The following is a 25775-nucleotide window of genomic DNA, read 5'->3' on the forward strand; positions in this document are numbered from 1 at the left end:
AAAGGGGAAAACAAAAAATCAGCTCTTTGAACAAAATGAGACCGTACTTTCCTTGAAAATATGATAACAAAAAGGAAATTGGAGTCTCAAATAAAAAAGAAATAGTATACGGAACCATCTCAAAACCAGGCAGGACCTAAAAACAACTGTGAAAATTCTGCATTAATATACTGGGACTTCAGATGTTTGATTGTAAAGTTTGGTAAAGTTAATTTGGGGCGGCACTCTAATAAATAACTCAAGAATGGTGCTTTACGGTAGAAATGAAATAAAATATGGCACTAGCTTCATAATATTTTAAATAGAAAGTCTTCAAATAATCCAAACATGAAATGCTTTTTTCTCTGCAAATCTATATTTACCTTCCATGTGCAATAATAAGTTCCATGGCCTCATCTACCCTTGCTCTCAAAGAGTCCTCACTTGCTAGTAGAAGCAGCAGCTGAGCAGGGGATAATTCCAATAGCATACCTGTGATTTTACTTGCAAATGCCTATAAGCAACAAAAGAAAGTTATTCAAATAGTCCTCCTAAGCCTCTCCTGTTTAGTCATAGAAAACTATTTGTAATATACACATATGGCTTTTGTATGAGGTCTAGAGAAGTGACCTAAGTCATATATAGGTCTTAAATGGCAGAGAAAGGTCCTTTGCTTCCAAATCCAACAGGATCCAGATTCACCCTAATACTTCATATATTTATGATAGTATTTAAGGCTAAACATTTTTACTAAAATAAATAAACACCTCTCACAACAGAACTAAGTCCTACTTCATGAGCTAGTCGTAGCTCTCCAGGGGCTCAATTGCTCCTCTATGCCCAATAATACATATATAGCTCTATATATATACAGAAAGAGTGGCCATGTAACTATATCATGAAGAAATTTCTTTGATATTCTCTATATAGAAAAACTGCTGATATACTTATCTTTTAATAAGATAAAGACTTTGCAAAGTGGTAAGATAACCACTATCTGTAAACGTCTAGTTAGCTATTTTGAACAGTAAACATTTGTACCAATTGAAATCCACAAATGATTTATTCAGTTAGTTAGAACCATGCTTCCAAATCACTCATAATGGGAGAAGAAAAAACAAGCCATGTAAACACTGTATGGGCCACATTTCCCATAGCATTTCCCTAATTCTACTGCTTGATGAAAAGCATTGGAAAACTCTGGGAATATATGAATGGCTGACTTCTTGACAAAGACAGATATAATTCTAAACCAAAAAACCTTGGGAAATAATACAGTTAGTTACAATTTCACCCATGCATTCTGGTCTTACTGGTTGCATTGCCTGAACCCGGGGGTAAAGTCTCTCGCCAAGTGCCTGACGATGTGCTGGAAGAGGATCAGGGTCATCACTAGGATTGCCTTCAGATGCTGGCCTGAAAGGCCTTGTGTCAATGGAAAGCTGTCTCCTAAAGTCCCTGAATACCAAAAAAGCTATTAAAATTTCCATATAACTTTATGTCCCTCAAGTACAAAGTGCACTCCCAATACCATAAGTAACAGAATTAGAATATAAAATTGCATAATTCCAATTATAACATAAAAGGTTATTTAGCAAAATTAATTAACTTGACTTTGCTAGAAAGATTAAGTAACTGCATAGTTACTATATTTATGTTAAACATTACAATTCCAAGAAATAATGTTATGAAGTCAATCAAAATGCCCTGACAAATAGGATCTTGAATAGAATACTAAAAAGTAAAATTTCAACATAAGGAGGTTAATCCTTTGATATACAAATTACATAATTCATTTATATTCATTAAAGGAGAACTTTTATAAAGCATTATATGGCCAATTTTCTTTCAGTTATGACATGTATGTCTATATTTTCAATGTCATAAAATTTTATTTATTTAAAAATATACTATGATTCACATTTTTCATTAATTTTTAAGCATGTAGTATACTTGCTGGTTAAACAGAGAATACATTATAATTCAATAAACAGAATTAGCACACCTGTCTCTATCTCTTCGGGAACCTGCTCGCAAACCACTACTCCTCCGCATTTCCCTTTCTCGTTCTCTCTCCCGATCTCTCTCCCCTCGGTTCCTTAATCTCTGCATCAAACCTACAGGAAAAGTAAAGAGCAAGTTCAGTGACGTTTTTCAAGTGATTATTAAAGATTACAAAGGGTCATAAAGATTTACTTTTGCTAAAACATTAAATCTTCTATAAGAAAGATGTGGTAACAAACAAAACGCTTAATATATAGATCATACCAAGTTCATACAACTGTGATAAATGGTATTATGAAAACTTCTCAATGGCACCTCAAATTATATGGCACATTTTGTTCAATAAATTAATGCCCCGAGATTTGGCTAAGAACGTTTGTTTACTGCCAACCAAAAAGTGATGCTGGCCCATTCTGTAGATAAGGTGATAGAATCAGGGGCAATAAATTGTACCTCCCTTGCCATCACTCCTTATAACCCAGCATAATACCTGGCACATTTGACAAATTATAGATATAATAAATATTATATCTATAATTTGTGCACTTAGCACAGATTTATGTTCTTCATCCTAGTTCTACTACTTCAACTTGTACCATTGTAGGAAAAAGATAATGTATATTCTGTAGTCACCAAACATCTATCTATTAGAGGTCATTTTATCCAGTCTCTTCCTAGAATGTGAATGTCATAAATGTGCCAAAAAGCAAAATCTCACTCTTGCTAAGAATATTATCTTATGACCAGGTTTACATTCTTTAAATAAACAGAAATAGCCACAATATTTCACAATAACATTTTAAGAGTATTATTGTTTGCTCAACAATATTAGATAACTAAAATTGTTTTCCATTATTAATTTTTAAAATGGGACTGATGAGCTGAAGCTTCATTTACAAAATCATAATCAAGAATGAATAACACATGATCTCTGCCCTCTTTACAATCTGGTAGGATGATGCAATACACTCATAAATATAAATATTACAAAACAGAATTGAAGTTGTATTTACATTTCACATTCCCTTGTTATATACAAGCTAAGAAGGTGTTATATGAAATCTAAAGGGAAAAAGAGCATTTTCAACTAGTGTAAAGTTGGGGCAGGAGGGGCAGGGTGCAATGGGGAGGGAAGAAAAGGAAAAGAATAAAGGAAATCTTCCTGGAAAAGTGGCTTTGCGTAAATCTTGAAGGATGGGCTATTCTTCAACAAGTATAGATTTGGGAGGTGAGGGGAAGATCAGGAGAAATGGGGAGGAAGGATAATACATTGCAGTTATGGGGAACAAGGTGAACAAAAGTAAAGAAGAGAACACAGGGCAAAATTAGAAGGATAGCAATTAATCCAAACTAGCTGAAAGAATGGAGGGTAAGGTGGTACCAAGTGCAGAGGAATCTGAATACCAGGCTAAGGATGTTGAAATCTCATAACAGTAAGCCATTCAAGGGTGTTTTAAAAAATCTCTTTATATGTTCTGAATTTTTGTTTGGTCTGATTCCAATTCCGACTTTTGTGGATTCACCTGAGGGACAGTTAAGTTTTGTTCCAGTGACTCATTTTTATTGTTATGTCTTTGCTTCTTCGAAGTGTTTCTTGTAAGCAACATATTAGGTTGGATATAATCTGTCACTCTCTTAAAAAATGTTTTGCTTTGAATTATTATTAAAGTTATGAGTTAGGTTTATATTTTCCTCCGCGCATCTATTTTTTCCCCCGATATTGTTCCTCTTTTTCTGTAAAAACACTAATTTGCCTCTTCGGTTATTTTTGCTTAATCTCCTTCAAGACAACTCTATTCCTACAGGCTCTCCTTCTTTCCCATCAAGCCACACAACCTTTTCTAATTTATCAGTTTTTGGAGTTTTACTAAATCTTTCTTCCTATTACCTAGTTATCTAATTCTTCCTCTTTTTTTCCCTTTCAGTTACACAATCAAATAAAATCCCCCTTCTACTCCTTTTATTAATTTTTAAAATTGCATCCTTTTCTAAAAAGGATTTCTTTCTCTCTTCTCTTCATTAATATTCTTCATTGATTATTACAGCAGCTATGTGGCACAGTGAATAGAGTACCTGGGCCTGGAGTCAGGAAGACCTGAGTTAAAAGTCTGTTTTAGACAATTGTTAGCTGTGTGACCCTGGTCAAGTTACTTTATCTCTCCCTTAGTTTAACTGTTAATGTTAACTATTAGCTATTACTATTAATTCTGGAGTTTTATGGTTTGATTCAGGGTAGTTATATCTATTTATTCTTTTTTTAAGTCTCTAATCATCATGGTGTTAAATTGTTTAAGGTTCCTACTGAATTCACTCTTATAAGCCATTTCTTTTTTTACTGCTGGAAAAGTTATATAGCAGTCTGGCAGAAATTAGACTTAGATCAACATCTTGTACAATATTCCACAAGAAATTCAAAATGGATGTGACCTCAGAATAACAATATTAAAAAGTCAGACCTTTCATAACTATGGTAGATTATTAACCAAATAAAGAAGAGAAGCAATTACCAAAGATTTTTTAAAAAGATGACTTTGATTACACGAAACTGAAAAGCTTCTGCGTAAACAAAATAAATACACATAAGGTAACAAAAATACACGTGTATATACATGTGCACATCCCCACCCCAGCCATTCCCCTTAAAAGAACTGTAAACTATTAACAAACACAGGAAAGAATTCTCCAAATCACTTATAATAACATACAAGGAAATCAAAACAACCCTGAGATTTCCCTACACATTCTGCAAAGTGACAAAGATGGGAATGGTCGATATGGGAAGGGACATGGGAAGACAGACACACTAGTGCATAGGTAGTATAGCTGTGAATCAGTGCAATCATTTTGGAAAACAATTTGGAACTATGTAAATAAATTGACTGAAGTATTTATATCCTTCTAGGTTTGAACCCAAAGGAGGTAGAGAAAAGCTAGAAAGCCATCCTCACAAGGTTAACTAAAGAATTGCAAACAGAAAAAGAACTTTGGGCCAAGATGACAGCTGTTCCTCGGACTGATACATGATCTAAAGGAAAAAGAACCTCAACTCTAAGCACCATCAACATACTGAAAACCCTGGGAGAATTACATTTTACTTGGCCATTTTTCAATTCCAACTCAGCTTAGATATAATGCTTGCCTTCTCTCTTAGGGAGATTAAAACCGAGGTAAAAAAACAATTTCTGAACTGTGAAGGAGGGTTAGGGGAGGGCGGAAAAGATTTAGAATCTTAGAATTTAGAATTTTAAAGCTTAAATAGATGTCAGATAGCTGGTCTCCTTATTTAACAAATGAGGAAACTCTGATCCAGAGAGTTTAGCTTGTTACTCTTCTTTCCTTTAAGACAGACTATGACTTCTTGGCATGAAGGGAAAATGTGTCCATTTCTGTGATGAATTAATGGAAAGTATAGGTCACCTTAACAGAAACTACTGATGTAGTTTTGTAGTAGTATTTGGTCTAAAATCCAAATATAATGACTTTTAAATCCATAATATGTGCTGATATGGATAAAATTAAAAATTGCCACGTTTTCCTGAGCACAGCTAGTTAAGTTGAAAACTAAACTGAATTAATCTGTATAAACAAAATATTTGAGTATCCATAGTTTAAACTATTATGCTATTTCACAATCAACAAGGGATGGAGTAAACTCCATTATACTTTAAATTACACATTAAATTCCTTAAAGAATACTTACTGGTATGGGTACCCTTGTTGGCATTCTGAATACAATCTAGATTTGGCAGTTTTTCATTTGACAAAAAAGCTTGTGCAATAGCAGTATAGAAACTTCGTGCCACACCACTGCCCTCTCCTGGTTCATCCTTAAATGTAACTTTTACTCTATGTACAGCCATTGGAGTAGTAGCACATCTGCGACCAAAATGATTGTTAAGCTGCCTCATTGTTTGCTGAATTAGAAGATCTCGATCTCGATCAACCTAATGAAATGCATAAGAAAAGGCTTATTTACTTCATCAGAAAATATTGAGTGATTATTTTCCTAGGCAAAACAACTAAAAATGTAAGTAAATATTTTCTTTCATTAACAATTTAAAACGTTTCTTATGCACAATTGAAAGCTATCAAAATTCTTAACCTTTCCAAAAAACAAAAATGTCTCAAAGCACTAGTCTCAGGTAGATAGCTGGTGGCACAGCTGATAGGGCATTAGGCCTGGAGTCTGGAAGACCCAAGTTCAAATCTGGTTTCAGACATTTCACCACTGTGGGCAAATCCATTAACCTGTTTGCCTCAATTTTTTCAACTGTAAAATGGGGATAATAATAGATCTACCTTGCAGGACTGTGATGAAGATCAAATGAAATAATTTTTGTAAAAGGGCTCAATAAGAGTGTCTAGCACATAGTAGGCACTACATAAATGCTTATTCTCCACCCCCCTTCACGTAAATTAGAACAAAATTATCTCACTTCTAAAGTTTCTCACAACTCAGACCTAATGGAACACTATCACTTGCATTCAGTCTCAGTACATTCACTGCAACCATCACAAAAAGTGTAAAATTTACACAAAATTAACATTTAAGTATTAAAACATGTCACCATGTAAAATTAGTTATTAAGCTGTCAACATTCTTGGGAGTTGAACTTTTAAAAATATATTCTACACACTGGAAAAAACCCCCACAACACCTTTACCTCTAATGTTAAATCTCTTGATTGCTGATTTCTCAGTTTTTCCATCTCTCTACGGAATTTTGATTCTTTTACTTCAAAACCACCTAATTCAGTGAGGATCTTAAACAATTACAAAATGACAGCATTAGTTTCTGAAATGACCCAGAAAAAACAGAACAGCTTCTAAAATGAAAAAATTACATACTGATCCAGGTTCTGCTCCAACATCCTCCATGAACACTCTGCCAAATAACTCCAAAGACAGGCGCCAGCGTCCCAGCAACATATCATGAGATATAACCATTCCCATGAAGCTGCATTGAGGCCTGGAAGAAAAGGGGGAGGAAGTAGAATCATTCCGCTAACACTGGAGATTAATTAGCAATGTAAACTATAAATTAAGACGTTTGCTTCAACTTCAACAATCATTGCATTGCATTGATCATTGGAATTCCAGAAGATGCATGATGAAGCACATTAACCACCTGCTGATAGAGAGGTGATTGACACAAGAAAACAGTTTGAGACTTTTTTTTTGGATATGGCCAATGGTGAAATTTGTTTTGCTCTATTACACGTCTGAAACAGTGTTCCCCTCCTACTGGTTCTTTCTCAATGGAGGGTAAGGGTGGAAGGGAGAGAAGATAAATTTTTATTAACTGAAAAAAAAAATTAATTAAAAAACAATTCTACATTCATTTACCACTAAGGAAACAATATGCAAATACAAAAGATAATGTGATTGTCAGTATGGATGCTGCTTGGTATGAAAACTCATATCAACAAAAACTGACAAGCTATCTATGAGCTAGTGATTAAATTCAAGTGAACCTCCTAAGAAATAGAGTTTAAGTGACTAGCCTGGGTCACAAAGCTAATTAAGTGTTAGGAGTGAGATCTGAGCCTATTTCTTTCTAACTCTAAGCCCAGTACACTCTATCTATTAAATCACATAGTCTCTATAAAACTTATATTAATATTTTAAAAATACCTGAACGATGTTAGAGGAGGCCCTTCACTTTCCGTCAATCCTATTTCAGCCAACAAACTACTTTTCAATTGTGCTGCAAGGTCATGAGCAGATGGTCCTGGTTTTGAACTCTCAGATTCTTCCGTCAGCAAATTTTGTTCTTCCCCTTCTTTCTTTTGCCGATTTTGCATGTTCATTACATTTTTAAGGTTGGCAGCGTAAGACATTTTAGTTGGAAGAACCTGAAGAATTTCAGGAATGAGTGATACATTTCAAAATCAATTCAAGACATCATTTCAACTTAATAATTCTCTAAAGTAAATAGTGAAAAGAAACAATTCCCATCAAGAAAATCTGACTATAGCAATTCCACCTACTGATCACTCTGGCTAGTACAACTTACCTACTCTGCTGGATATCAACTACCGCTTTTAAAATTCATGTCAGCATCTCAGAAATTTCTAAGACATTTTTATATTTGTGTCATAATAATTCCCTTTATCATTTTTATCATTTCCACTTTGTACTTTCTTCTGCCCCCAAAATACTTTCCAAAACTGTTTTCAACTACATTTTTTCCATGTACACGTCACACTGATTTCTCCAAATTCTTGAATTCATTAAGTATGAGTATTTCTTTTTGAGTCCCAAATATACATAAACTTTTTTTAAAAAGGCAAACACTTAAACAATCGTTTTATATATAGTAAAGGAAAATTCTTAGCCACAAAATATATCCAAAAACCCTGTATTTAATAAGTTAGTTTGGGTAGAGAACTTGGATAAAGTATATTTAATATAAACTGTAACTACTTGTATTAAAAGTGAAAATCACGTGGAAGAAATCTCTTCAGCAGTTATCCTGATTTTCACCTCAAAGTTTTTCAAACATAATACCAGCTAATATTTTCAAAGCATGTTACTGTTCTTAGGACAATTTCAAATATAGCTGGAGAATTCTCATTTAATTTTCATAACAATCTTGTGAGTTAAACAAAGCACACAGAAGGTTAGAGCCAAGATTAGGATTAAGGTCTTCTTACTCTCAATATACTATTTACCCCATCACCACACTAATATTTTACTGATCATGTTTCATTTATCTGAAGATTTCTAATATGACTTTCCTTGGGAATATTAAGTGGTTCCACAACATATCTGTCTAGGTATAAAATATACCTGAAAAAAATCATCTGAAAAATGTTAATGGTGCTCCCCCCCGCCCCCGAAAGGTGGCAAACTTTTCAATGACTGCCGCTTTTTTCATATCAATATGAAATTAAAACTCTGTGCCCTTGCTTCTTACTCTTAGCACCTCAGTTATTACAAAATGCTGCCATTATGGCAATTCTATTCCAAAGCTATGCCTACCCCATTTTGATGGAACATTCTAAGGTGCCAAATTTTAGGAACATCATGTTTTGAGGGACAGTCCTTACTAACTGGAAAAAAAAACTCACAACTTTTCAAGATAACAGACCTTTGATGATAAAGGTACAAAAAACAAAAACATAATAAGTTTCAGTTTATTAGAATCATAATTCTTGAGAGATTTTGAAAATTCCCAAACACAAATCTATTTACCGCTTTATTCAATACATGATGCAGAAGGTCATCAAAGAAACACCAAACTGACCCCACTTGCTAATAGCCTCACCTCCCAAACAACCTTACATTCATAACAAGAGAAAAATCAAGATTTACAGAAGCACTACCTGTAGAGAAAATGTGTGTAAATGGAAACAACAGTACTTTTGAACACTTCCATTAGTTTTTTGAGTTTTGGAGTTCAATGCTTTCTTTTAAAAGGTGCCAAAGTAAAACTGCATTAATTTTTTTTAAAAATGGTTCAGATTATTGCAGTCTTACCTCAAGGCAGTTTCTATCCACTGTAACTTCCATTAAGCATTTCCCACTACTGGCAGATGAGGAATAGAGACCCTGACTGGGACGGCCAAAAAGATCCTCTTTTCTAGCATTCGGCTGTAATTTCAACAAAAACATTCTAGTTATGCCACACGTTTAATTTAGTTAAAATTTAGACAAACCAAAAAGATTTCAGAACTGGCCTTCAGTTTCACCTGTAGTAGATGTGGCTGATCAGCCAAAGGGATGGCTTCAGCCAAAGGTACTTCAAAAGGATTTGGAGGTATACACCCAAGGAACGTCATGGAATCTGATCGTCGGAAAAACGGATGATTCTGTCCAGTTTCTGCAGTAAGTGTATCGTCATCTTTATCATTCAATGAAGCACCTAAATAACCAGAAACAAAGTATGTTTTTTTAATGGATTTATTACCTGCACCTTTTAAAAATCGAAACTCATTCTAAATTTCTTGGTCTTGTTATGAAACTTCAGGGCCACTCAAAAATAATGGACAAACAGTCCCTGAACTTTAGAAAATAAAGTTGTTAGAAAGATCTGAGCCTTCAGTACAAATTATCCTGACTCCACTAAGGAAAAGTTTCCAGTAGACATTTATAGGAACAGTGGCGATGCCAAAGTCAAAGATCTTTCCTAGTTTCTCCTAAAACTGCTATAATTCTCTCCCCCTACAGGAGACAAAGTTTGGAAAACATGTCTAACAACTTAGACCTCAGTCCTCAGTGATATTTTGAATGACAAATGAAAAGACTGCTCAGATGTTAAAATCTTAACATGTGCTACCCTATTTCCTCTGTTCCTCAACAAAGACAAATACAAGTTAAAAGAAAAAAGTTAGAAGCAATTTATGCATAAAGAATACCCAGGGAACAGCTCACAGTATGTGCTTACATGACAATTTTGGTGATGTGTCCATGGAACAAAACTGAAGTAACAGTGAGTTTGGAGTAAATTACTAATACAGGAATATCCAAGGCTGCCTTACTCTTCACTGGGAACAAGTTGATAAATTTAATGTTCTAATCCTGACACTCATGAGCTAAAATTAGAGTTGAATGTGTCACACAGTCAAGATCCCCTGGCCATTTTCACTGTTTTACAGCTTATAACTATAACATAATAAACTAAATTTAGATTCTTATACTTGGGTAATTCTATTCTATCAATAATATATATTTACTACATTCATAAGATAAATTTATTAATGAATATAATTCTGTTAATCCTTTGTTCCAAGCAGTTCCTAAACAATATATGCAAAGGAAAACACACACATCAAAAGGAGAAATAACAAAAAGAGATATGAAGGAAAAGTTAATATGAAATTGGAAAGCTAGAATAAACCTCCATATTTTAAAAAAAAGTTAGCAATAAATATAAAAATATAAATAAGATGCATACAAGTAAGAAAATATTTGGAACAGAACATGAAGAAAAGAGAAATTCCCAGCCAGACAAAAAAATACAAAGTTAAAAAGGTTAAAAGAATAATATTGAGGCAGTCATTCCTTGAAGCATATTAGGAGTTTTTTTGTACACTAACTTTGATTGGTGTCATCGTCATTTTCATGTTCTGAATCTTCATTGTCAATACCTAGTTCCAAGAGCTCCCGTGTTCTGAAAGAGAATGAAAGTGTTGGTCATTTGGCATGAACTTTTTTTGACTGTATCAGCACCAGCTAAAGCGAGGTCAGAGCAAGCAGAAAGGGTTGAAAATATAACTTTAAGAAAACACCAAAGCACATCAAAACATGTTGAAGAGTTATGGACTTCAAGGAAATGGCAAAGAGGCTAGCTTGACAAGTTGCCAACAGCATTTGGGTGGTTGGCTAGGGTTTTTTTCCTTTTCTTTTTTTTTAACAGAGGGGCTATCTTTATGTTTTTCTGCATTAAGTTTAAAATGTTTGCATTTATGATTTATCTCATATCTACAAACTACTTTGGCCATCCAATGAACTGACCACTTGATTTAGTTTAAAGAAAAATAAATCAATTCATCCAATAACCAACAACTCATTAATTCAATTATAACGGTGAAAGCAATTTCTCTGCGTAAACATGAAAACAAGGCTATGCGATTAGCTGTCATAGCTAAGAATAAAAGAAAACTCATAGAACTCTTGACATTCATATGCTGAGGAGCTGCTGTCAGCACATCTTTTGATTAACAACTTGAAATGGGAACAGAATTGCCAACTTAAAGACAGCACTACAAATGATATCAAATTTCAGGCTCAAAAACATCTTGCTATATTTCTCATCTTTAGGCATTTTATGTATTATATGCAAACAATTTGTGTTAAGGCAGATGGGTTTATACCACTACGTTTTCCCCATAAGTTATTATTGCTGAGATTATTATTTCCATTATTTGTTCTCATCATTTATTTCCACTATTTTGTTCAAATTTATAATTTGAATTCTTAAAGTAGAGCTCCAAATCTCAAAAGAGGGCACATGCTAGAGCCAACTATGAATGCTAAAAACCACATTCTTCTAAAACAAAACATTGTACAAATCGTAACTTTGAAAAAGACTAAAAAATTTCCCAAATCAAAGAACTTAGTCTGACTAAAAAAAAAAAGTTGCCATAAAAATGGCAGTTAGTTGAGTAAAGCTTTATAAAATTGTGCTTTAAAATTAATCAGATAGATAATAAAAGTGCCCACATACAATAGTTAATAACATTAGGTAGCTCTAAATTCCATTTCAATCAATAATTTGATTGAGATAATAAAAGTGCCCACATACAATAGTTAATAACATTAGGTAGCTCTAAATTCCATTTCAATCAATAATTTGATTGAGTAATAAGGTACAACCTATCAGACTTTTTAGCTTACCAGAATATAACTTAACTACTTACTATACACAGTGAATACATGACACCACCAAAAGTTGGCTATAAATGCATTATTATTCTAACTTTGTACTCCAAAGTCTGTCCAGTTTGCTTGTCTCTATTAACAGGGATGAAGAAGAGTTTAAGTATGATTTTTATATGAAACTGAAAATTCAACTCTCTCATTCCCCTTAGAAAGCATACAACACAACAAGATTCTACAGCCAAATATTATTCCAAAGAAAGAAATAAGCAGTTGTCAACAATCACAAAAGATTTAAAGAAGGTTCCTGCTTTTGACTATTTTAAGCCTATTTTTTTCTGGTTCATTCTAATTTAGAATTACTAAAGATATGAGTCAGCCTTCTTATTCAAGGTTCTTGAATAAGGTTCTACTCTGTGACTAAAAAGAAGTAAGGGTAAGAAAAAAAAAGTTACGATTACAAGCTTTGTAATACTAGGTAACAAAGAAGTAATAAATAATTAAGTCTAAACTGAGACAAAACCATAATACAGACACCTCAAACATTAAGCTCAGTATAACTAGAGTGGTAGGTACAGAGGAGAAAGTAAAAACACAGAATACGGTCTTGTACAAAATCAAGAATTATTGGGTAGCCTACTCTGGCTATTCCAACTTTTCTTTACAGTCTTTTTTGCCCAATTCTTATCTCCTAGCTCCAAAGTCTGATGACATGAAAATAAAGGTAATCCCAAGCGACTAAGTTTTAAAACTGCAGCAATTTACCTTTTGCGTTCCAGTTGAGGTGTATCCAAGGTTGTCTGTTGGTTCATTGCTTTAATCCAATAAATAAGGGCTTGAAAAACATATGCTACATGTTTCAGTGAGCAGACATCCAAAACAGGAAGAACATCAGAATGCTCATCGTTATGAGATCGCATTAAAGAAAGGGCGTAATTTAAGAAGTCACCTCGAGCAGACATCATTCCTTGGCGGGCACTAAGTAAAGTGGCACGCCTGTGGAAACAAAAACAAAACAACCGAAACTGAAAACTGTGAAACTATAATGACCAAGTTTGGCTCCAAAGTAGATATATAACGAGCCACCTCTCCCAGGTCCTTTGCAGGGATGGGGGACACTGAACACACTGTCAGACCTTCTAGATATGTTGGTTAGTTTTGATGAACTATTTTGTTTTCCTAATTTTTATTCTTTGTTATAAGAGACTGTTTTCTGGCAGTGATGGAAAAGAGAAATTGGGAAATACAAATGATGTGTAAAAACAAAATGAATCAATAAAGTTTATTTAGCAAAGAAAAACGGATAAGTAATGTGATTCTGCCGTCATAATTTTATCAGTCGACTGAAAACACTACTTAATAACAAATGAATATAAATATTATTTCAGGGCAAAGACTTTTTGTTTCACTATTGTACGCAAGGACAGTGCTTTCCTTAAACATAGTAGACACATACAAAATGTCTTTTGAAATGAATGGATTATATTATTTCCCAGAATCTGCTTCCTAATCTAATACTGGCTACTTCTATGCCCAATGCTTAGTACACAGCACTTAACAGATGTTCTCATTCATTCATATTAAATATACACTTCCACATCTAGCTGTGAAGGAATTTTCAAGTGCCTATTGTAACGGATCTCACATTTTAGGAAGGACATTGATGAGCTGGAGAGTGTCTATAAGAAGGTAACCAGGATGTGAAAGGCCACGAGGACAGGTTGAAAGAAGAAAAAACCCTTGGAGGGAAAAAGAGTGGGGAACTGGTGTGGGTATATGGGGATGGTGGAGGAGAGAATATGATACCTGTGTTCGAGGATTTGAAAGACTATCACCCAGAGGACTAACTGGATCAGATATGAAGAAATAGACATGATATAAGGAAAATATCCAAATACCTGGGAAGGGGTGGGTTCTGTCTACCTCTTTAGAGGTCTTTAACAACAGGCTATATGGCAAGGGGATTATTCTTCCTCAGGTATGGATTGGACAAGTAGCTTCTAATGTCCCTTCTATCTTGAATGCTATGTTAATGACAGAAAATATGCTCCTGCTCAAAGAGGTAGGCCCAGCATGCTACACACTAAGCAAAGAGTTAAACCCTTCAAAAAAGTTTCTGTAACTGTTCTGTCATTTCAGTCATGTCTGACTCTTAGTGACCCCATATGTGGTTTTCTGGCAAAGATACTGGAGTCTTCCTGGCACTCTATCATGCCATCTAATTATCATTTAATTGAGCTAAAATGCATGGGACTAAAACTTTACAGAACAGACTTCCTAAGAAAAGGGATTTCATCCACCTTTACAAGACATCTTGAAATCCTAATGATTCTTGATCCTACATCTTAATCTTACCCCTAAAACCAAACTTATCTTATCCAAATAGGCTGTTCTTCTTGATCATTCTTATTTTCTTTAATGGATCCTCCATCACTCTGCCAAGTAACTCCATCAACCAAGAAGTTTTTATAGAATCTTCCTTCCCAGTGTCTCTCTCAAAATCATTCCTTTTCTTCCTTTCTCTTTATGACCACTGCCACTAGCTCTGGCCCTTAGCTCATATCTAAACTAAGAGTGGTAGCCTGGTCTTCTACCTCGTGGACACTTGCACAACCTATACACCACCAATTCTTCTCAAGGTGCCCTTTAAATCATGTTACCACTCTCCTCAAACACTTTGAATTTTCCTGCTTTCTAAATAAAATCACGGCTCCTTATGCTGGAATTTGAGCTTCTATACAACACAGTTCAAAAGCACCTTTTCGGCTCGACTTCCAACATTTATCTTTAATATTCTCTAAGCTCTAGAAGAGAAGCTAGGCGGCACAGTGAATAGATTGCCTGACGTGAAGTCAGGGAGACCTGAGCTCAAATTCAGCATCAGACACCAGCTCTGTAACCCTGGGCAAGTCACTTAACTCTGTCTGCCTCAGTTTCAACTGTTAAATGAGCTGGATGCACCTGCCCTGAAGTCAGGAGGACCTGAGTTCAAATCTGGCCGCAGACCAAACACTTGACACTTACTAGCTGTGTGACCCTGGGCAAGTCACTTAACCCCAATTGCCAAAAAAAGTAAAAATAAAAAAATGAGCTAGAAAAGGAAATGGGAAACTACTATAGTATCTTTTCCAAGAAAACTCTAAAAACTCTAAATGGGGTCACAAAGAGCTGGAAACAACTGAACAACATTTTTGTGGAGAAGGAAATGACAAACCACTCTGTTATATCCAAAATGAGGTCATAAGAGTAATACATGACTTTTAAAGGACTGAAAAAAAAAATACTCTGGCCAGACTATATGTGTCCTTTCCTAAATCATGATATTTCTTGTACTAATAATGACTTTCTTCCATTATCCCATCTTTGTCTATAAGTTTCTCACATTCTAAGGCCCAAATAAAATACTACATGTAATCACTACAGTTAGAAGTGAACCATTTTCCACTTATGACTTTTAATTCTACTTATATAGCACAATGAATTCTAGCATTAGAATTGTCTGTCACTATCTCCACTTTTGGATTATGTGCCCCAAAAAGAAACTGTATCTTGTACGACTGCATCTTGTGAAGCATCGAGCATAATATTAGGGGTTAACTACATTATTTTTTATATCAATACAAAAGTACACTCAAACTACCCTTGGTGAACTTATGGGAAGACATGGACAACAGTAGCACAGAAGAAGTTGAGACAAGCATTGTTGGAGGGAATATCCAAATCAATCAAATGACAAAACAATACTTGAATCTCATCTGAGTATGTATTGAGGCTATCCTTCCAGGACAAACATTCTACCTGTGATACAATCTTTCCCAAATTGGAAATGATCTTTCCTTCAGCAGCTGGTGGCACAGTGGATAGTGTGCTTGGCTTGAAGTCAGGAAGACCTGAGGTCAAATCTGGTCCTCGACATTTACCATCTGTTTGACCCTGGGCAAGTTGCTTAACCTTGAGTTTGCCTCAGTTTCCTCAACTGTAAAAGGGGGATAATAACTACATCTACCTCCCAGGGATGCTGTAAGGATCAAATGAGAGAACAGCTATAAAGAGTGCTTAGCACTTAGCACAAATGCTCTCTTTTAAAACTGAGGAGAACTTTTTTTTTTTTAACTTCATACCGTCTGCCCTCCAGCGTTCTTAAACTAGCCTCCTCACGAGCAGTCATTCTTTCCCTCCTGGTTGAATTCTGAGAAGCATGAAGAGGATGGTTTGGATGCCCAGGATCACCAGCAGATGCTAATGCAGAACCATAACGCAACTGAGCTTCTGTAGAATCCATAATACTGACCATCCAATTCCACGTGGGAATCAGCTTTTCTTCTACATAATTCTATTGAAAAAACAAACAAGAAGATGATCCAGTAAGACAGAGCAAGGGCAATTCAAGAAGTACTTTTAGTCTTATCTTTACATATAGTGATCATCATAATAATAGATGGCAGAAAGATAAAATGCATTTTAAGTTGATTCACACCTGTAAGTTTACTGCATCTTGATAAGTCAGTTTTACAGCTGCTGGGATCTGAGAGTAGACAAGGTGGTTGTATTTGGGAATAAGCCCCATCAAGTCAGAGATCTGTCTGATGACAATGCTATACGCTCTTGCTAAACTGCTTGCAGATGTTAAGTAGCTGCTGGCATTGCTAGCTTCAAGAGCAGCTGCAGCAGCCGCAGCACTTGTACTGATGGTACCACTCCGGCGTAAGTTGGATGGATCAATATAAATCAAACCCGCTGAACTTGCTAAAGGGAAGAAAAAAAATTTGACCATTATATTTCTCTAGTTCTGTACACACTTATTAGATAGAATTAAAATTCCCATAGCAAATCTATTTGTATCAGTCCTAGAATGTTAAATAAAGATTTTGATCATAATGCTGATTTCTTTCTTGGGAACAAAGAATTACCATAACCTACGTAAATGGGTTTTGGATTTGGCGGTTGTTTTTAAAACTCAAGCCATAACACAAATTATTTTAAGATTTCATTTTTTTCCAAGATAAAAATCTTTCAGTGAAAAATTTATTCAGTCACTCATTAGAAAACATAGCATTTAGACTTGCCTGCTGGTGCTGATGTACTGGAAGGAGTTGTGCTGGTAGTTCTCTGATTCTGGGTGTTGCGTACAGCCCACTGCATAGAGCGGGGTGCCTGGGCGGCACCATTAGCATGAGAACTATTTGTGGTTCTTTCCAGTGGCTCATCAAGCATAAATGTTTCCTGCTCTATGTCATCACTCTGGCTACTGCTGCTGTCTGAATCACTGGAGTCATTGGACTGAGAGTCATCTTCAGAAAAAAAAGCAGGTACACTGCTGGCACCTAAATGTATTGACATAAAAAAAAATTTGTCCTGGATTTATTGGTACACTTAAATGAAATTATTTTGCCATTATAGCATATTCACTTTCGAGAAAAGATACATGTATAACAGAATCCTCAGAATGTGACCAGTGGCCCATAAAACCAATTGCTAGTTAAGTGCTTATTATAAACCTTTTTAAGGTAACAAAATTGAAAATAAATCAATGTACGATTGGGAACATAAAGCTGCAATACAGCTAAAATAATTTCTCTAACACTAGATAACCTATAGAATGAAAAAGTGAGGCTAAAAAAGATTTAACATCTCCTTCTATATACTGGAGCATTTTCATCAATTTAGACTGAGCAATTCAATACTGACCAGAATTTAAGCTACTCTTTTCCCCAAAATCAGGTTTAAAGAAAAACTGAGAACATGCCTACAATCATGTTCTTAATACCATAAGAAGAAAAGCTATGATTTAGGCTGAGACCTCAGAAAGCAAAAAGAAATTTAAGATACTTCACAACTTTTCTTCCACACCTCATTTGTCCTTGTGTAAAGTGATACTAGTCTCCTTGTGAGATGTTATAGACTAAATCTGTCTAAAAGTTGCCCATGTTTTATAGATAGCATAAATGAGTCAAGGTCACATAATCAGACATCTATCATTTGGACTAAGATGTAGTTATGACCCGAATTTTAAAACAGCAATTATTACCTACACTAAACATATGAGGTGGTGTGGAGCACATGCCACTGGAGTCTAGTCCTGTCTCGTTACTTAGGAGCCACATGCTGCTCGCTGGCAGGTCATGAGTTTTCCCAAGTCTTGATTCTTTATCCACAGAAAATTAGGGGAATAATATTTAGCTCTTTCTTTCAGGGAGCTGTTGGGAGGAAATCACTCAGCAAATGCAAAAGTGTTATATAAATCTGAATTATTGTTATTACAATTAATAAGGAAGAGGAAAATAATATAGATGAACATGTGTGTCATTCATTGTAGGTCAGATAAAGGTAGGAAAAAAGAGGGCTGTTTTCCCTTAAGAAGCTTTCAAAGGAACAATACGGGGTAAGTTCTTTACTTCATAAAACAACAATGAGAAAATTAATAACATCAAAAATTGTGTCTAAATATTACATATGATAACTATCATTAAGCAAGGCGACAGAGAACTGAAAAAAAAAATAAGCTTAGCTGGTACAGTTCAGACAGATAAGAGTTTGACTATTTATCACAGTATTATTCTCCACTAACTTCCCTAATTCTAGCACAAACTGTATATGGAGATGGACCCAAACAAAACATCAAAGTCAGGATGTATCTTATGCAACCTTAGTCTAAAGGGGTCTAGCCTCTGTACTTCTTCCACTGACTCACTGTTCACTCCAAGGTCATGTCATATCATTTCCCCCATTCTATGGTTCCCTTAAATATACCAATGCAAGACCCAATACAGTAATTTATCATCCAATTTAGCTTTTTACCAAAATTCAAGTATTCTGAGGAATGTATGAGAGTATCTCATGAGATCTCTTCTGCCTCTATAACATACATGCCCTTAATATAATAACACAAAGTCTGTCTTTATAAAAACTATAGGAAATGGGGGTAGGTGGGGTGGGAGAAGAAAGAAGTTTAATGAACACTAAAAATAACCAAATAATAATTTTTTTTAAAAAAAATAAGAGGCCTGGTGCTCCTCCCCAGTGAAAGACTAATGCTACAAGGAGAGGATTCTAGAAAGATAGAGGTCAGAAAACTTTCGGCTCTCCAAATTTCCTTCACAGTAAAACACAGAGCATTCTCTTCTCAGAGCGATTATAGAGGAGTGGAAATAAACAAAAGTCAGGGTAAAACAGATGTTCTCCTATGACAACCTAAGAAGACCCAAGGAAAGATCCAACCTGCATGAAGTGCAAACACCTCCAGACCAACTCTGCAGAATGAATAAACAACAAGCTCTGGGAGCAGTTGGGGTTGGGAGGCATCCTCAGCCTTAGAAAGTTTCGTCTCACAGCATGGGGGTCTGATAGCTGAGGAAAAGACTGAAGGACATTCAACTGTAGAGGGATGCCAAGCACAGGTATGCTGCTCAGATGCATCCCAGGTTGTGGCTGAGAGGGGGAGCTAGCACACCTTTAGTGAGTACAGTAGCAGAGGAGCAGGGATCCTGCTGACTATGGGCACCTGCGAGAGAGCAGAGTCCCTACTTTCAGTTCCAGGACAGAGAAGACCACAGGGAGCACAATCATTTGTGAGACAGCAAGATCGGAGGCTCTAGCTGTGGCTTAGGAGTGGAGAGGAGAGCACAAGGTTGAGCCTTAGAACAGACCTCAGAAAATAACAGTAAGAAGGACCTGATCACACCAATAGCTACAAAAAATAAAATAAAATAAAATAGAAACAAGCAACCAAAGGAGAAAGAACCCAATCATAGTTACTATGAGGATAGAAAAGATCTGAGTTCATATTCAGAGAAAGATAATGGAGCTAAAAAAGCCATTCCTTTTTCAATGAGAAATATCAAATGGTCCCAGAAACAAAGATTTCTTAGAAGACCTTAAAAAGGAATTTGAAAATCAAATAAGAGAGACTGAGGAAAAATCAGGAAAAAAAGAAGAGCAATCCAAGAAAATCAAGAAAATTATGAAACAAAACTCAACCAACTTGAAACAGAAAATCAAAAACTTAAGGAAGAAAATAATTACTTGAAAACTAGAATTGGGCAAAAGGAAGCTAATGACATTCTAAGATACAAGAGAAATCACAAAACAAAATCAAAAGAATGAAAAAATAGAAGAGAATATAAAAACACCTCATCAGAAAAACAACTGATCTAGAGAACAGACTGAAGAGAAATAATACAAGAATAGTTGGACTGACTGAAAATTATGATAAAAAAAGAATCCTGATGCAATATTACAAACAATTATCAAGGAAAAATTGCCCTGAAGTTCTAGAACAAGAAGGCAAAGCAGAAATTGAAAAAAAATTACCAATCATCACCTGAAAGATATCCCAAGATAAAAACTTGCAGGAATATCATAACTAGTTTCAAAGCTCCCAAGTTCAGGAGAAAATATTGGAAGTGACAAGAAAAAAAAATTTTAAATATCATGGAGCTACAATATGGATTACACAAGACCTAGCAGCTACTATATTAAAGGACCATAAATTCTGAATACTGTATTTTGTCGAACAAAAGAGACTGGGTTATGACCAAGTGTAACTTACCCAGCAAAGTTAAGTATAATCCTGAATGATAAAAAAAAATGGACATTTAACAAACTGAAAGACTTTCAGCTATTTGTGACAAAAACAGCAGAACGTGAAGGAAAATTTGACATTTAACATCCATGAAAAATGTAAAGTAAACACTAAGGACAAATTATAAAGGACTCAATAAGGTCAAACTGTTTACTTCTTATATAGGAAAATATCAGTTCTCCTATGACTGTCATTTCCATTTGGGTAATTTGAAAGAAAAGCCTGGGTTAAGCTGAATATGACATGGTGATTCTAAAAAAAAAAGTGTAGGGGAGATAAAAATGAGAAATTATCTTATACAAATGAGGCAAAGAAGGAAAAAAAACTGATACAGAAGAAGCCACAAAGGTGGAAGGGCAGATAGTGCTGAAACCTAATTCTCTTGGGTAATGGGTTAAAGAGGGAAGAACATCTCAATCTAGAAGGGTATAAAAGTCTTCTAAATTCAGAAAGAAATAAGAGGGCAAGAGGATAAGGGAGGTGGAGGGAGATGACAAAGGAGGGATTCCTGGAGGGGTGGGCAGCTTAAGGAATAGGAGGACAAGGTGGTGGACAGAAGTAAAGCAGAGGAGTGAGGAAGGATAGGAATAGGGCAAGGACAGTGGAGGAAAATATACAAGTAACTATAGCTTAGAATGTGAATGGGATGAATTTACCCATAAAATGGAAACTGATAGCAGTTTAAAAATTTGAATTTAATAATATATTGCTTTCAGAAAATGCTATAAAAATGAGAGATGCACACACACATAAAATAAAGGTCAAGAGTAAAACTTGTTATATTAAAAAAAAACCGGGGTAGTAATCATGATCTCAGACAAAGTTAAAGCAAAAACAGATTTAATCAAAAGAGAAAAACAGAGAAACTATACTATGTGTCAGCCATATTATTCAATATTGCTTCAGACCATTTAAAAACTAGACAGTATAAAATACCTGGGAGTATAGCTGCCAAAATAAACACAAGAACTACCCGAATATAAACATAAAGCATGTTTTATACAAATGAGGTTAGACCTAATTAAATGAAATAATATTTATTGTTCATGGATAGGTAAAGCTAATACAGTAAAAAATGACAATTTTACCTAATCTATTTATGTAATTCCATCTTAATTAAATTACTAAAACATTATATTACTGAGTTAGAAAAAATAACAACAAAGTTCATTTAAAAGAATAAAAGGTCAGGAACTTCAGAGAAACCAGCATAAAAAAGATGTAAAGGAAGCAGATCTAGTAGTATCACACCTTAAAGTATAATAAGGTGAGAACACTGTTGAGGTGGGTAACTGATTATTTTAAAATTTTCTTGAATTAAAAAACCTATGCAACCAAGAAGAGAAGGACTGCAGACAGACAACCTCTCAGATAGAATGGGATTGGGTTGGAATATTGCTGTGGTGTAGGAAATGATGAGCTGGTTGATTTTGAAAAACATGGAAAGACTTGGACTTATGAAAAAAGATGCTATCCACTTTCAGAGAAACGCATCTATAAACATGTGTATGTTTATAGATATCTAGGTGTATGTATAGTGTGTGTGTGTGTGTGTGTGTGTGTGTGTGTGTGTGTATCTTCCATACTTCACTGTATAGCCTTCTTTGGGGGAAGAGGAAGGGGAAAAAAGTAAAATAACAAGTACAAAGGAGAGAACAAAAGAAAACCAACAAGGAAGCAAAGGAAAGTTGTACAACTTTGAAAACAATATATAGTGTTTATTACATAGGTTTTCTTGAAATGGAAATTTATTGCTTTATATTAAATCTCACATGTTCTGCATGACAATGTTTTTCCTTATTTTGTAATTAAGTTAAAAATAAATATAAAAACTTAAAAAAAATAAGAAAATAAAAGACTAATGCTAACAAGGTCCATCTGTAGATCATCCAAACTCTTCAATATGATTCTGTATAAGTCCTTTAAGGAAAATTTTTAAAGAAAGCACTCAAATGTTCTCTGGTAAGAGATTACACAAATGGGAGGACCCACATGTACAAAAATATTTATAGTAGCTCTTTATTGTGGTGGTGAAGAATTGGAAATTGAGGGGATGTCCATCATTGGGGAATGGCTGAATAAGTTGTGGTATATGAATGTAATGGGATACTACTGTGCTGAGCAGGCAGACTTCAGAAAAACCTGAAACGACTTTTATGGACGGATGCTGAGTGAAGTGAGCAGAACAAGGAGAAGTAGTAACAGCCACAATGTGCAATGACTGACTTGGATAGACTTGGCTCTTCTCAGCAATGTAAAGACCTAAGACAACTCCAAAAGACTCACGATGGAAAATGCTATAAAGAACTATGGAGTCTGAATGGTGATGGATGTATACTATTTGCTTTCCTTTTCCTTTGTTGTTTTGTATTATTGATTTGTTCTCGTGGTCCCTCCCATTAGTTCTAATTGCTCTTTGCATCATGGCTAATGGGAAAATATGCTTAATATGTATGTGTAAGTAGAGCCTATATCAGGCTCTTGGAGGGGGAGAACGGAGGGGGGAAAAAATTTAAAACTCAAAACCTTATGGAAATGAATGTTGAAAACTAAAAAGAAATAAAGTATTTAAAGGGGAAAAAACCCCCTCAAATTAGCTGTTGTTGCCACAACAAGATTCTACAATAGATTTTTAAGTGCATAGGAAAGTTAATTTCCAGAATTATCATTCTTACCCCCTCCCCAAAATTCTTCTGAATTCTATGGATGATATAGATAATATGATATGGTAAGAGACAAAAAAAGTGATAAAAACAAGAAAGTGATCATAACAATGAATAAAACATCTTTTCTTTGAACTTAAAGAACTTTTACATCAATGTTGACACAATTCATGAAATTTTTTTCCAGAAAAAACCTTTTGAAAAAAAATTCAAAGATATCTATCTCATTTTGGGGTTCTGATGTATTTTGGGACCAGTAAGATGTGCTCAGAATGAAAAAGGGAAAGAGAAGTTGCAATGAGACAACATACCTGCTTCTGAACCTGCAGTGGCTGCAGTTACAACACTTCTTCGCCCACTAGCATTATCTTGGTTGCTGTGGTTACTCTCACTGTCACTTTCTGTTTCAGCTGCTGCTAATAAATCCAGTTCCATATCACTCCCTAAAAAGATTTTAAAGAAAAAATAACAGTCACTCTATGAAATCAAATTAGAGACCAGAAGACACAGGCAAAGATAAAGCATTAAGGAAAAGAAATAGTGATAGAATAAGATGGAAATAAATAGTATCAATCTTAGTAAGTGACAGGCAATCACAAGCTCAACAGATTTAGATATAAACAAAAACAAGAACCTGAGCATAAATGTACATACACACATATACACATACATACAAACACACATACATGTATGTAATGGTACTTTAATTTATACAAAGAACTATTTAAGGGCTTATGAAGGCTAAAATCCATCATTTTTATGCTCTTTATTCCATCCATTTTAACAAAATGATTCCACTTTTATTTTATTTTTTTGGCCAGGCAATAGGGTTAAGTGACTTGCCTAGGGTCACAAAGCTAGTAAGTGTTATGTGTCTGAGGCCAGATTTGAACTCAGGTCCTCCTGAATCCAGGGCTGGTGTTCTGTCCACTGCGCCACCTAGCTGCCCCAATGATTCCACTTTTAAAGTGTTTTGTTAACATAAAATGCAAAATCCTCTCCTCACTCCACCACCAACCACTACAGAACAAAACCCAACTAACTGGCCTCATACCATCCTCATCATGCTCATCATGCTGACCCTCTGCTTCAGCATTTTCTTCTCCATGTTCTTCTTGTTCATCATGATGATCTTCTTCTCCAGCAACACCTTCCACAACCTCAACCTAAACCCAAAGTTTTATTTTTAGACAAATGATAATAGTATCCATTATAAAAACTGCATTCACACTAATGTTCCTTTATAATAATTACTCAAATGAAATGAAAACTATGTTAAAAATTCAGTGTATACTACAGTCAGTACTGAAAGCAAACTCTGCCACTAATAACTTTGTTTCAGAAAGTGATGGTCTTTCTAACCCTTTGAAAGACATTGTTTAACAATAATGAGTTAAGATCAAGTGGCATGTATCTTCAGTCATCAGGTTCTCGAAAGATACACTGACTCAAACATTAAAGATTCCCTAAAACTTTTAAGTCAAAGTAACTATTTTCTACCTGGTCATGAACTAAGGATACTAGATATTCAACAACAACAACACACACACACACACACACACACACACACACACACACACACACACACACACACACACACACACACGAGATGGCTACGCCAGAAAGATGTAGTTTAATTAGTGGTCAACAAGGTATCTGATTCATTTGTGATTTGATAATACTATTATACTATGAACCAATTAAATATTAACAATTTAATCTGATAAAACAGACAACCTCCTCCACATCTGCTGAAACAATATCATCTTGTTCTTCATCTCTGCCTCGAACAGGTTGGGATTGACTAATACGTCTCTGTTGAGGATTCCTTATGATGTAAGACGACTGAGATTGACTAGAACTGTAAGAAATTAGAGAAGTTTAAATATAGTATTAATATAAACAGTTGCCATTTCAAATTACTGTTAAGAAAGACTATTTTGGTTCATAAGAGAAAGATCATTAATAGTTTAGAAATAAGGCATTCTATATTTAGACTCCACGTTTAGTCAACTTATAAGCACCATAGAAAACTTAGTGAAAATTCATATAGGTATATATTAAATATCTCAATAAATGTATTTCAAACAGTGTTTTAAATGCACGAAGCCAATAAATCTATATAGTATGCCCTACATTAATCTGACCACAGAATAGTATTTGGCCTCGAATATATTGAAAGAAAACATAAAATAATAGCCCAATAGGTATACTGCATTAAACAC

General features: G+C 34.9%; 1 protein-coding gene across 1 annotated transcript in view; it reads right to left on the reverse strand.

Annotated features, from left to right (window-relative positions):
- UBR5 (ubiquitin protein ligase E3 component n-recognin 5) overlaps nucleotides 1-25775 on the reverse strand; it is a 162263-nt gene that overhangs the window by 13611 nt on the left and 122877 nt on the right. The window contains 17 exon segments of the mRNA XM_020969574.2: nucleotides 363-493; nucleotides 1293-1437; nucleotides 1985-2096; nucleotides 5684-5927; nucleotides 6648-6746; nucleotides 6832-6952; nucleotides 7618-7838; nucleotides 9466-9579; nucleotides 9678-9850; nucleotides 11025-11098; nucleotides 13072-13302; nucleotides 16428-16639; nucleotides 16784-17052; nucleotides 17373-17630; nucleotides 23862-23993; nucleotides 24605-24716; nucleotides 25288-25411. Coding sequence (XP_020825233.1) covers nucleotides 363-493; nucleotides 1293-1437; nucleotides 1985-2096; nucleotides 5684-5927; nucleotides 6648-6746; nucleotides 6832-6952; nucleotides 7618-7838; nucleotides 9466-9579; nucleotides 9678-9850; nucleotides 11025-11098; nucleotides 13072-13302; nucleotides 16428-16639; nucleotides 16784-17052; nucleotides 17373-17630; nucleotides 23862-23993; nucleotides 24605-24716; nucleotides 25288-25411 — 2772 coding nt within the window.

Source organism: Phascolarctos cinereus, unplaced genomic scaffold, assembly GCF_003287225.1.
Source record: "Phascolarctos cinereus isolate Bilbo 61053 unplaced genomic scaffold, phaCin_HiC Scaffold_4;HRSCAF=312, whole genome shotgun sequence".
Classification (NCBI taxonomy): Eukaryota; Metazoa; Chordata; class Mammalia; order Diprotodontia; family Phascolarctidae; genus Phascolarctos; species Phascolarctos cinereus.